The sequence below is a fragment of the Xiphophorus hellerii genome, chromosome 5 (genome assembly GCF_003331165.1).
Source record: "Xiphophorus hellerii strain 12219 chromosome 5, Xiphophorus_hellerii-4.1, whole genome shotgun sequence".
In the NCBI taxonomy this organism is placed as follows: Eukaryota; Metazoa; Chordata; class Actinopteri; order Cyprinodontiformes; family Poeciliidae; genus Xiphophorus; species Xiphophorus hellerii.
This window is the reverse complement of record NC_045676.1, coordinates 31,741,218-31,755,676: the sequence shown is the minus strand read 5'-3', so window position 1 is coordinate 31,755,676 and position 14,459 is coordinate 31,741,218. Positions and strand designations below refer to the sequence as shown.

Sequence of the window (14,459 nt, the reverse complement as noted above, 5' to 3'; positions counted from 1 at the left end):
GTCAGTGATGTCATAACTGTTCATAGAGATACAAGAAATCTCAGTTTGCTTTTCAACTTGGTTGGAGGTAGATCGATCCCAGAGAGACGACTTCAAACTGACTTTACAAACCATTTTAACTGAACACCAAGTCAAGAGGATTTTTGCCTGTGATGGGACCTTGGATTTCTTGTTACGAAGGGAGTTGAAAAGTTATTAGGATATAGCACAAGAGGCAACAATGTTTTAGTAGAGAGCTCTGAGGACGAGAGATGAAAATACTTTGCTTTGACATTGAACCCTGAAGACCAAAAGACATAGAAGATTCCTCTAATGATGAGAAAGTTACCGTCAAAACATCGGGAAAGAAGGAGACCATCTCTGGTTCATCAAGTCTGATCATGATGAGTTTCATTTTATCTGTGCTGCAAACTAAGAGCTGTGACTCAGTTTGTGTCTCAGTTTGTGAGTTATGGTAACCTTCATCAGGTGAAAACTTCACATCTTGTCTAGTATTGCTTTGCTCACAGAAAACCTTCTTTTTGACAATTTGAAATATTTAAAACATTTCTCTTTTCTTTTTCTTGTGTATTGTAGAAGTTTGCTGTAATTTCAGACATATTTGTGAGTAGTGTTAATTTGACTCATAACTTTAAATGTTTAATTGGAATGTTTTATATGTTTTTTTTAATAATGCAAATGACATTTTTTGTTTCTTCTATGGTATGTCCAATTTTATAAGTGTTTGAAATATGTTGCAGGGCAATAAGAGTTGTGTACTCCCCCAAATGTTGAGGACATTACATTTGATCTGTTGACCCGCTACTGTTGTGGTTTTAGTAGATAATTGTGTGCCTGTGTATATATCTGCCTTGTTTGCTTGGGTTGTCACAGCTTCTTACTTGCTGCTGCAAGCTTTGTTGAGCTTATTAGTCTGTGTATCTGCTTCTTCCCTGCACTTCTGGAAAAGCTTACCAGAATCCTGCCTGGTCACCTGGATTTCCAGCTACGTCACAGACAGACCACTGGAGTCCTGCAGGGTTTGGTGTTGTCACCCATCCTCTTCAACCCGTACACCTCAGACTTGTGTTACAACTCTGAAACGTGTCACATCCAGAAGAACGCTGATGACACTGCCATTATGGGATGTGTCAAACAAAGACAACAAAGAGGAGTACAGGAGCCTGGTGAGGAACTGTGTCGTGTGGTGTCATAGAAACGGCCTGCAGGTAAACACTTCCAAGACAAAAGAATTGGTTATTGATTCAGGAGGGACAGAGGCAGTCCAAGATCAGTTCTGGTAGGGAGGTGGAGGTACAGACCTATAAATATAATGGCAAAATATCAGGACGGTGTGTCTGTCTGTCTATCTCTGCACTTTCATTCTTCTCAAGCTCCATTTCTGATATTTCCATGGCAACCTGGAGTGATCCTGCGGAAAATGAAGAAAGATGCATGGCCATTGGTACATATTAAGTTTAGCTCAGAGATTGCAGGGGGTTTTTTTTTCCTCCATGGAAGCTGATAGATGAGTTTCCTCTCCAGATACCCAAAGAAAGTGGAGTAGGTTACCTCTCTCGAATCTCAAGGGGGGATAGAATGTATGTAGGCTTTTTAATTATACTCCCAACCACACTGTTAGCAAAATCATGACAAATGGTAAATGGCCTGTACTAGTATAGTGCTTTATCAAGTCCATAGGACCCCAAAGAGCTTCACACTACATTCACTCATTCACACACAGACAGGGCAAGCTACTGGTAACAACTGCCCTGGGCAGTTTGGTTCACTTATTGTCAAATAGTAATAAGTGTATTTAACTATTTGGTTTAAACTTCATTACTCTAAGACTTTACAAAGACTGTCCCGTCCACAGCGTTTGTTTTAAATATAGGCCACAGCTAGAAAATAATCCAGAATAAGTTTGACTGTGTAAGAGAAAACTTTATTGAAGTTTCATTTGGCTCAGTAGAATGGAAAAGCATGAATGACAAAGATGTAAATACTCCATGGAAGGCACAGCAACAAGACACCAGGAGCAGCAGCACCCTGTTTAGCTCTGACAATAATAAAAAAAAATCATGTGCTTATGATTTATTTTAAGCATTATTGCAGTAATTATTACACAGTTCAAGATAAGTAATTTATGTGCATCCATGGATGTGCTTTAAAAGGTCCTATTCCACCACCTGTGCTTTCAGCAGAATTATATATAGAATACACCCTCGAAAATGATCAATGATAAAAAAAAGTTTCATTTGATGTTCTAAAATTGTTTTTTCTTGGAATGATTTCAATTTCTAATGGTATCTAACTACCGTAAGAATTTCACGTGGAAGAGAATTTTCTTAAACTGTACACTGATACACACTTTCTAAGTGTGTAGAGCTCTTTGCATCTGAAAACAGCACATGGGAAAATCCTAGATTCACCATCCATATTCTCTTCCAACGTTTCCATGGTTTCATGTTCTGAAGCATTCAACGACAGAGGAAGCCTTATTTACAGCCAACAAATGCAAATCACTAACACTGTGTCATCCGGCTGCCTTGTATGAATGCTCTTCAACAGACAGCAAGAATTGAGAGCAGAGAACCTTATCAGGAAGTCTTTATAGCAGCAGAAAGATTAATATGCAGGGTTTAGAGTTATAGCATTCAACATGTCACCAGGAGTCATCACAGATAGGTAAAGTCATACAGCTTGTGTAAGCCATCTTGGAAGTGAAAGACATTATGAGTGGCGACACAATCAGCACAAGTCACTGGAAATCTCCAGTAGAAATACAGAAAGGCCAGTCAATTATTAGAAAACAGAATATCTGCAGCGTCCTGCTGCAGTGACATTCAGCTTTCACTACACAGCCATCCAAACACATTTACAACTGCACACACACAAGAGTATGAAAAAGAATCTGCAGAGGTTGAGTTTCAATAGTTTGAAGCATTGTGCAGATAAAGAACAAAGAAAGGTCGTTTCTCAGTATTCCCAGAGGGTGGCGCTGTCCACAGAGTCTGCGCTGGCCTTCAGCCCTCCGGCATGGTCACCTCTAAGGTACTTCCCGCCCAGAGCCCGAATTCCCATCTTGTTGAGATCACAGAACTCAAGCAGGAACTGGACAGGAGTGGAGCTGCTGCACACCACTGCTGAGTCGTCTCCAACGCACCAGTACTTTCCCTGGGGGTCTGGACAGACAACAGGACTAATGAAGCCCAGAGCTCACACACAAGTGATGTATACATCAGGACAACATGGTATGCTTTGCATTAAATCTAGATGATGATACATTAATCTTCATCATCGATATTTGATTACCATCAACCTGTCCAGGGACTGCAGGTGAAAGTTAGCATTTTAGCTACAACACGTTACCTTTTAAAAAGTTAATGAAATGTAAATTGTTTCTGTGCAAATAAATAAACATTAAATCAACTTTATTTATACCATTAGGTAGATTTAGTAATTTAGTTATTAAATCCACAAAACATTAGAGAACAGTGGTAATACTAAAGTCTAAGTGCAACTAAGGCATTTACAGCAAAACCGTCTAAAAAATGGTCACAATCTCAAATTTTCTTCCCATGATGAAAAACAGCTAGATGCAAGTTTTTCTGGGCATTGGGACAAATTATGTTTAGCTCAAAAATGCCTCTTTTTTTGTCCTCCATAGAAACTGATAGCTGAGTTTCATCTGCTGATGCCTAAAGAAAGTGGAGCAGGTTATCTCTCTCTTTCCTTCGCCTGCCCACAGATCTGCTCACTGGAATCTCAAGGGAGGATAGAATGTCGGCTTTTTCTAACTTTCCCCTGGGAGTCTGGTCAACACTCATTTTTTAATAGCAAATCCCCCCCAAAAAATTTAATTCACATCACTAGCTAATACGTAGTTTCAATTGTGTTTGTAAATACAAGCTAACAACATGTTTTATTGTACTTGGACGTAGAATGAATATGGAGGATTTTGTGTGAAGAATTGTGACTATGACACATGCAATTTTACATATTTCTTCATTTTGAACATGGGAATGAATTTTAATACGGAGTGGTAAAGTAAAAATAAAAAAATAACTCACAAGCAGTCAGAATGAAAAGAAATGTTTCGTGATTGTATTTGGAAATGTGACAGATTTTGAAAGAGAGTGCAAAGCTTGAGGTGAACTTGAAACATAGATTTACAAACTTTATTTTTCCTCATACAATTTCTGTGGAACACATTACATTCTTTACATTTATGAAGTTTTTTTATTGTGTGTGTGGTTTTTAAAAATGTTTTATTTGTAATATCACATGGGAAAAATATGTGATATATAATATTTGTTAAATATGCTTGAATGTTGCCTAAGAGCTGTTGCCTTGCAGCAAGAAGGTCCTGGGTTTGATTCCCGGCCTGGGCCTTTCTGCATGGAGTTTGCATGTTCTCCTTGTGCATGCTGGGTTCTCTCCAGGTACTCCGGCTTCCTCCCACAGTCCAAAAACATGAATGTCAGGTTAATTGGTTTCTCTAAATTCTCCCTAGGTGTGTGTGTGTGTGTGCCTGACGGTGTGTCCTGTATGTCTCTGTGCTGCCCTGCGACAGACTGGCGACCTGTCCAGGGTGACCCCGCCTCTCGCCCAGAACGTTAGCTGGAGATAGACACCAGCACCTCCCGACCCCACTAGGGACAAGTGTGTACAGAAAATGGATGGATGGATGAATGTTGCCTACTTCCACTTACCTTTGAGGGAATAAGCACCGTTATGAAACTCCAATTGGAAAACATCGTAGGAGGCCCGGTTGGAGTCGAGGGTTGGAAGTCCAGATTTGCGAGCTCCAATGAAACCATGTTCTCCACGCAGGACAATGATTGGACGGTTAATCAGCTTCATCAGGAAATGCTCAGCCTCCCCTGCAAATGACAATTTATTGCGATATGAAATAGACTAGTACCTTTAATCATAACTGTTTATTGTGTTTAAATTCACTGCATAAAATTTGGTCCCCTTTTTTTTTTTAAATTGTAAATGGGCGGGAGGAAAAGTGAATAATGCTTCCTTCTCATATGAAAGTTAATCATAAAGTTCCACAGGATTCGGTGCTCATACCAATAGTTTAAATGGAAATCACTTTAGATTTTTATTCAAACTGTCAGGTTTAAACTATCAGGTTTAAATGGAACAATTAGGTGGTTCATTTATTGTTACACCTTTTGAATATAACCACAACCAGAAGCAGAGGGAACATATGTAATACCATACTGTGTAGGGAGATTTGGCATCATCCACAGCTGGAAAAATGATTACTTTGGGCTAAAAACATCTAACAGTCAGATTTATAGTGGATTGCTCACACATTCCTACCATAATCAACAGTGGACATGTTGATAAATTGTCCCGTCTAATTAGAGTTGAGTGTGTAACTGCAGATTGACAAGTTTAACACTATGTTAACTAGAATGATAAAACTGACCCAAGAAGTAAAGTCACTGCAGTCAAAGACAAATAAACAGTAAGAGTCCTTCCTTCTTCACCACAGAGTCTAGAGACATGTTTGAAATTGTATGAAGGATCTGAAGAAACATGTAATTTACAGAAAAAAAGCCTCACAAAAATAAGTTGATAAAAAAAGCAAACATAACTTTATTTTACATAAAGTATATTTATTTTAATACATGGTTTAATGTGCACTTACAGTTACTATCATTTTTATAGTTTCTATAACATTGTAAGGATTTGAGTTTTTCTGTGTGTCAGTTGAGTTTCCGTGTTGTCCTGTCTACCCTTGATTGATCCCAGCTGTGTCTAGTTCCCTTGATTACCCCCTGTGTATTTATACCCACCTGTGGCTCTTGTTCTCTGTCAGGTCCTTGTCTCTGCTGTCTTGTTGTTGTGTCTATTGTTATTGTCTGTTCAGAGCCATTGCTGTTTGTTCACCTGTGCTGCCTGGACTTTGTTGTTTGTTTCACCATTAAAATCATCATTTCTCAACAACCTGGGTCCACCGCATCTGTCCTCACCTTCTACAACCTGCAACTCATGACAAGCATTTTGAAATGGTGCTCTAAATAGTTGTTGGTTGCGTCAGATCTTCATGTTTGTAGACATGATCCACTTATCTGAGGAGTCGGAACTTGAATCTAATGACGTCACAACAATTGTGTTCAAACTGCAAGACTAATGGGAATTCCTAAATTCTTTAATGACCAGGCTACAATTAGCTAACAATGTATTTATCATGCATGTAATTAGGTTGTATCCCAATTAGTAGTTACTGACACAAACAATTGGGAAATATTTACTTTTCCAATCTACAGATGGAACTTAAATAAGTACGGGTCGACTCCATAAACAGATGCTAGCTTCCGTCTCTGAGATAAATGGCAGACAGCAGGTTACAGTTAATTTATATGACATGGAGCCAGAAATTCCTACTTCTGTGTACAAAAAAAGCTCATCTTAGAGTACTTTTACGATCTGCAACTTTGTCTTGACTTCACTTTCATGTATTTGAAAAATATCAGCAACAATCCTGACCTGTACTGTCAACCGCAGCAGCCAGTTGCCCGTTCTTCTTGGCAGTCACATACTTCCCGTTGGCTGCACGAATGCACACGCGACCCTCACGCCACTCCAGTTCAAAGTAACTGTTAGCAGATCTGAAAACAAATCCAAAGACAGACCTTATTATCTACATTTTTCTAAGGATGCAAACAGCTCTTCCCAGTAGGAGGAGGATTACTTGGAGGAAGCCGTGCACTGCAGTCCTCCAGTTGCAGTCAGGGTCCAGTATTTCCCAGCAGCAGTTCTAAAGGCACACTTTCTGTCTTCACGGTTCATCTCCAGTTGGAACACTTCTTGGTCCCCTTCCTCATTCTGATTGGCTGACAGGTCCATGCCTGAAAAATAAGGTAATCTGTGATCAGCTTTCATTCAGCTCTGGGGGATCAAAGCTTCAGATTAAGCTGCACTGTGTTTCATCAAATTTCAGACAGCAAAAGGAAGAGGTCAGTAATAACTAGCTACATTTACTTGAGTAACTTTTTAGGGGAAAAGAAAAGTCAACTTTTAGGAGTAGTTATGTGACTCTTATGTGAGTAACATTTCTGGACACCCTGTGTGAGCAACTTCACTGAATAGAGAACAAGCATATATTAACCAAAAATGCAAAAAAATAAAAAACAAAAACAAACAAAAACATTGTAGTCTTCAGAATACCAGAATTTGGACAGAAATGAATAGTTTTCTCTGTCTGATGACATCACTGTGAAATATTAAATCGAGTGTTATGATAAGCCTTTTAATAAAATATGGTGAAATTAAATTAAAATTGGATGAAAAGGTATTTAAAAAAATATTTATAGGAGAGTATAAACACGTGCAACCAGGTAATAGTTTTTTTTCGTTTCTCAACAGATTTGTTTATTTTCAGTCGATTTTCAAACATATTCAATAAATTAAAATGCTCATTCCAATGAGACTCAGTTGTCAGATTAAAAGTACATTTTTAAAAAAACCTTTAATGATGTATTAAATATTAAGTCTATATGTTAAAATGTGTTGTATAGGTCTGCTATAGTATTCTAAATCCTACATTTTTTATTGGCTGTATTCTGATAATTATTACAGAAATAAAGACGTGAAACATCAGATATGTGTACCTAATGTATTTCATCCAGTCATTTGAGCTACTAAAATAACTGAACTTTAATAATATTCTAATCCATGGTAAGTGTCAGAGTACAAGTTGGAATAAAAAAAATGTATTTGTCATTTTCCAATTATGAATAAATCTAGAATTTGAAAAGGGGTATATGCACGTTTTTGTCTTCCCCTTGTTCTTGGCTTCAAGTTTTATTGGTCCAAGTTCAAAGTATGGCAGAGATCTTCTGTTTTCATACATTTACATGACAGAAGAAAAAACTGGGAGGGAGTGCCTGTATACTGCAATCTAAATCCCAGTGTTAGCAGCAGATACCATCTGAGGCCGAGTGGGAACAAGAAAATGAGGTTGCATGAGATGTAAGGCAGTCTGAGTCATCCAGTTCTTAGCCTCTTTTCTCTGCAGCTCCTTCAACTCGTCCTTTCTGTGTCTCTAAAAATATATTTTCTAATGTTGAATCTGCTCTTAGTGTATCTCAGATAACAGATGACACAGGCTGAGAGAACCTCAGCTGACCTGGCCCCAACAACCACAACGCAGAGATAGAATTACTGCAGAAAAATGTTAAGCTGTGCAGAGATGTGCCAAATGTACTAAGTGAGAGCATGGTAATGAAAAACACATGGTGGAGAGAAAATGAATGTTTTTTTTAACTTTGTCGTACACAATCTCCACTGTTCCTTGAGTCCAGCTATGTGGGGACTTCATGGCAGAGGGGTCTCTGGAATGTTTTGCATGGGGGGCCCGATTGGGGCCATGAATAACTTTGTGGTGGCACACCAAAGAAAAAAACAAAGCCATAGCACATTTCAGGAGTTTATTAGGAGACTTCTATTAGCTCTCTAGAGTTTGAACAGCTTTTCAAGGAGTGATGGAGCAAAATTGCAGAGTGTAAATGTGCAACCCTTCAGCCTTCCAGACCCCTCAGGTCTTCTGGTTCTGGTTCTGCTCTGCATCCCCAGAACCAGAACCAAACAAGGAGAAGCAGCATTCAGCTTCTCTGCACCACAAATCTGGAACAAACTTCCAGAAAACTGTAAAACAGCTGAAACACCGACTTCCTAAAAACCCGCCTGTTTAGACTTGTATTTGAAACGTTCAAATCTATTACGAATTTAACAATGGCATTTGACTTAATGGCATGTTTTGATTATTGATTCCATGTTGCATGACTTTGTGTTTTTGGGTTTGTAATGATGTAAAGCACTTTGAAATGCCTTGCTGCTGAAATGTGCTATACAAATAAAATTTGATTGATGGAACCCTGATGGAGATCTATCCACAGCTATGCAGCCACAGGTGAATCTATTAAATACTGACTCGAAGGTAGGATTATTCCTGCTACTCATATTTTATTTAAAATATTTGTAGTTAATTGCCGTTATCTCACCAATACCAGTTTTTACTCTGACACTAAAAGATTTCCTGTAAATTTTTACTTTAAAACAGAAGCCATTTTTATGATCAGGATTGAATTGTAAAAGCAACTAGAAAAACAAAATTTCTGAAGAAATTTAGCCGGGGCCTGCCAAGGCGCGCCCGTCGGGCTTGGGCCCGGCGTCGTCACGCCACAAATTGGCGTCGACGCTAAAGAACGCCGCAACGTAATCAGTGGCACGCGGAGAACCACAAGAACGTTAAGCGAGGCGGACGTGCACCATTCAGTACGATTTAAAATGTTGTCAAGGCTTTTATTTTGGAAGTTTTGTTAAACTTCATTTCAAAGGGCCAAACTAATCCCATGCGTAATAGTCCTTGGGTTAAAATAGTTATATAATGCTCAAAACACAAGTAGCTGATGTAAAAATATTCAAGGCTTTTATTTTGAAATTTTCAGTATGCTTAATTTTAAAGTTCCAAACTAATCCCATGTGTAACAGTGCTTTGGATGAAAAAGTCACATAAAGCCAAAAACAGCAATTACGTCATGTAAAATATTCAAGGCTTTTATTTTGAAATTTTCAGTATGCTTAATTTTAAAGTTCCAAAATAATCCCATGTGTAACAGTTACTGAGTTAAATCAGTTATATACAGCCCATAGCAGCAGGTAGTTCTAAAGGCCAGTTCTCAGTCCTGATCTGTTTCAACTGAGGATAGATAGAACTACAGCGATGCGTATTTGTAGTCCAAATCAGCAGCCAACAGCCTCTTGAGTTCCGTTGCCATGGTAAATAATGGTCTCAGCAGGTGTGAGCTGTGAGTCATACATGCTCAAACACACAATTGTGTGTTTGAGCCAACACGGTTTACTGAAAAAAAGCATTGGAAACAAATCCTTCTTGTTCGGGAACCGTAATACATATTCGAAAAGCGTTTTGAGCGTATGAGAGGGCAATGTGTCTTCTGCGATAGTCCCGAGATTCATATCTGTACCTCACTCAGAGCATTTACAGTGATGAGAGAAAGAAATGTTGTGCCCAGATCTGAAATTCTATTCAAATACATGGGAGAGAGCCTCAGACAGCCTCAGAAAATCCTGTCGCATGACTTTGCTCTGAAGCACCGTGACAGAAAACCGTACGGTCTAGATAAATTTCGAAAACATTTTACCGGAGCAGACAGGCGTATCAATGTCAGGACCGATTGTGATACTAATCGTGCGATATTTGTGGGCGTGATGGCGATTTCAAAAATGATTTGGGCTGAAAAAGTTGTCTTCATCTCTCACTCTAAGCAGCCAGAGACGCACTCTAACTTTAGGAAAAATGAGAAACTTTGGGTCGCTTAGAGGCAAATTGTGGACAAACCGTAACTGGTATCGACGAGCCGTCTTCACTTTCGAAGAGATCACAGACGTATCTACAAAATGAAATTTGAATGGCATTTCTAGGTGAATTTGTGACGACACAGAAAATCCTCAAAAATAGGGTATTTCTAGGATTTTTCCCATTGACTTATAATGGGGTTTTTTTCGTAGTTTTTTGCGAATTATGTCGCCACGTTAAGCCCAAATCCCACCAGAAGTAATAGCTGGAATGGCGTGAATTTTCTGCACGTTTTGATACCTCATTTGTAGGTGTGCACCCAGCGGTATGAGCCGCATTAACGGTTACGGAAGAAAAATAAAGAATAAAGAAACACTTTCTCCGACAATAGCAATAGGTTCCTGCCATTGCTTTGCATGGCAGGCCCCAATAAAAAGGACATAACATCCAACATGTGAATACTTTTAATAAGCACCGTGTATGTTTACAGTATAGGCTGTATCTCAATAATCTATTTATCAGATCATTAGCAGAACTCTAGAGTACATGATTTCTACGGAGGTAAAATTCATCCATCTGATTCAGGGTTGAAGGTCCCCCAGCCCTCATAGACTGGAGCTGAAGACCTCTCTGCTCTACGGTGCTCTAGTTATTTGGATTTATGTGGAGGAAACCAGAATTCAACTTTTTGAAACCAGTGACATCATCGTGATGTCATCACCTTGTCCACACTTTAAATCTTTGAGACTACAGCATATTGTCCCCTGAAAGCAAACCTTGTGGACATTTGTTTTTGTGTTTCAATGGTTGAATCACACAGCTGCATTTAGTCCTGGCACGGTTACAATAATGTTTTGTGTCATTTTCGATGTCTGTGAATGAAAAACACTAATAGGAAGAATGCCATGTATTGAATAGAGATATTAAAATAAGAGTAATTTAGGAAAAACTCATTTCAAAACAGACAAGATCTAAAAATAATGCACGAAGTAATTGACTTGGGACTGGAATCAGTCAGTTTTCATTTCTAACAGCCCTGATCGGTGGTCAGGAGGTCAGACAAACAAATATCTGACCTTAATCTAAGCAGCAGGTTGCACAAAACAACAACACTCTACACAGCGGTAGTTGTTAAAGGACCTAAATTAACTACTTGAGTGTTGTAGAAGTGTTTTAAAAAAAGTCAGAGAAAGCACAGAAGTAAAAGCAAGAGTTAATGTATAATGGCTGTTTTTATCCTTTGTTATTCTGTGTTTTTGCAGTTTTGGCTGTTAAAAATCAAATAAATCTTAGGCGCAGTCAGTTTGTACCTATCTTCAGATGCTTTGTAAAACTGACAAATGACTGAATTCATCAGATTCCAAGAAAGCTGAACATATCCTGCAATGTCGGAGGTTATAGTTGACATTCTGTTTAACAATATTGATCTTTAAAGGCAATGATGATCGTATTGTTGACTGTAAGGTTGGAATGTATGGAGATATGTTTCATTTTGTGGCTGTTTTATCCATCCATCCATCATCCATCCATTCATTATCCATCCATCATCCATCCATTATCCATCCATCCATCCATCCATCCATCCATCATCCATCCATCCATCATCCATCCATCCATCCATCATCCATCCATCCATCATCCATCCATCCCAGGTAACGCTTTAAATGACTTAAAACTTGATCGAGGTTTTTAAAAACAGAGTAGCAAAATAAGCTAAAATTGGTACTGACAGGTCAGAGCTTTACTAATATCAGAAACTGGCCTCAAAGTAAAGAGACGTGGATCGGATCAAATTTTCAGGGTGTGGTGATAGCTGACGTGGAGGCATTCCTACCTCGTCTGGTTGAATTTTATTTTATTTGGGTATTTTGTTGCTTTTCTCAAGCTGCAGAGCCTCACCTTGCCTCGTAGAGACATTCTTCTCGTTGCCCGCAGTCAGCACCACCTGAGCGTGGCTGCGCTCCAGGCCGAACAGCTCATCTTTTCCCACCCGGCCGCTCCTCCCACTCTTCATTGTCCCCGTGGGGCCCACCGGTGCCAGGTAGCGGCCGTTGCAGTCGCGGAATGCCACTTTCCCTGACAGGAATTCCAGCATGTAGCCGGTGTCCTTGTCCGTTTTGGCGGACAGGGTGCCGTCGTTGCGCAGAAACCGGTTGTCAGAGGTCTCCAGGTGGTAGCGCTCGTCTCGGTAGACGAGCGTCACCAGTGAATCGACGCCCCAGGGGACGTCCCGGTCTATGGACACCTCCTGGGCGCTCAGGTGGGCGAAGCGTTTCCGCGCAAAGCTGTAAAGGTTCACCTGCGGATGCACGGCCAGGTGGACGCTCCATCTCTCTGCCGGGGAAGCTGTCTGCGCGAAGCAGGTGATCCGGTCCTCGCTGCCTCCGAGAAAGCGGCCGTAGGGCTCAGACTGCAGCGACCACCGCCCGTCGTCGTGCGCTGTGATGACGAAGCGGCAGTCTCGGCCGCGTGTCTCGCTGTCCGCAGTAACGTTGCCGTCTTTGTCCGCGCCAAGGTAGCGGCCCAGGTGGGACTTAAGGAAGACGGCGCTGCCGTCCTCCCCGGTCTGCTCCAGAGTCCAGGTCTGCTTCTTCTTCAGGCTGCCGGCCGACGCGTTGATCTTGAAGCCGAAGGTCTCCGCTGTCAGATACTTGCCTGTGCTGTTGATGAGCCCCAGAGGGATCTGCAGCAAGTCCCCGTCCGCGCTGTTTGAGGACATGATGATGGAGAGACGAGAAGAAATGCAAGTAAAGGGAAGACAGAGAGAGAAGATGTGCTCTGACAGAAGAGGGTGATGATGGTGATGACAAAGAATATCCAGACACGGCAAATTCTCACTGCTTTAGTGGAGCTGCAGGACTGAGGATGGATGCAATATTCTGCACACGCCCCTCTACAGGCAGGAGCCGAAGAGAGAGAGAGATGCAGTCCTGACAAACCACCGAACCCCGAGAAGTTACATACCAACATAACATACCATGTTCATCTGTCCTTTTACTTCCCCATAAGGTATTATGAGCATTAAAATAAAATAGTTCTTCCATTTCCCTCCTCAAAGATCCTGAGATTTCCCTACTTAACCTTTGACAAGAGTTATAAAAATTCATTATATGAAATTTAGTTTAACTAATCCATACTTCGACCCTGATAACTCCTAAATCTTTATTTATATTACAACTAATACCCTGTTGATCAAATATAACTCCTCCTCCAACCATGGATTTCTATCTTTACTATTTCTTTATATCCATTAATATAAAATTAAGTGATAGTTTTAACCAGGTCTTTTGGACACAGACTGTATTTGGTTATAAGATCTTCTTGTAATATGAACAAAACCATCAGACTGTAAGACTGAGAACTTCCCCTGTTATTAAACTGATTCAAATGACAATTCCTCCATCTCAAGAAATTGTTTCTGCTGCTTTTATTATAATTTTATAATATTAATAATTATAATGGCTTTTAGTTGCACAACTTTACGGACTCGTTCATTCGGGGCTGTTTTCACGTTTATTGCGCTGTTCATATTGACCTCGATGTTTGCAGTTTTCTGGAGCGCAACGCGAAGCTCGACGTCATTCACAGGTAATATATTAACTTGATATTAACAAAGACACAGCGGGACGGATCATGAGTCTGGCTAAAACTAACTGGATGACAGACAAATGCTGGGGTTTACGTTTCTGGGCTTATTTGCAAGCCCAAAAACCACAACCCGCGACTCATTGAATCTGCAAGCGACTTTGGAAAAAAACAAGCCCCAAGCTGCTTATAATAATCGGACTTGGTGAGCGAAACTCAAAATAGTTTCTGTTTTTCCAGCAACAAAATGCGCATCTCCCTCCATTGTTAATGTTTCTGTCTGGTAACCGTCGCATAGAAACGGTGGTCACTCCCCAAGACCTGTAGAGGAATTAAAATTAAACTACAAAAGAAAATAGTAACGCTACATGATTTCAATAAGTAACTGTAGTCTGACTACTGGATTTGAAATAGCAACGAGATAGATTACTGTTACTGACAAAAGTGGTCCGAAGTCAGTAGGGTTACTAAGTAACGTGATGTCGGTAACATCTTACCGACATCACTGCTCCCCACTTTCCCTTTTTGCTGCTCAGCTCTCACTCTTTCCATG

The 14,459-nt window shown here is 40.1% G+C and overlaps 1 protein-coding gene across 1 annotated transcript; it reads right to left on the bottom strand.

Moving 5' to 3' along the window:
- Positions 1 to 1,902: 1,902 nt before the first annotated feature.
- LOC116720031 (fascin-like) lies at positions 1,903 to 13,291 on the bottom strand. Its single transcript, XM_032563028.1, has 5 exons — positions 12,221 to 13,291; positions 6,695 to 6,851; positions 6,490 to 6,611; positions 4,695 to 4,865; positions 1,903 to 3,164 (listed from the first exon to the last, which is right to left on the bottom strand). Exons 1-5 carry the CDS (start codon positions 13,038 to 13,040, stop codon positions 2,959 to 2,961), a joined length of 1,476 nt encoding a protein of 491 aa, XP_032418919.1. The 5' UTR covers positions 13,041 to 13,291; the 3' UTR covers positions 1,903 to 2,958.
- Positions 13,292 to 14,459: the final 1,168 nt, after the last annotated feature.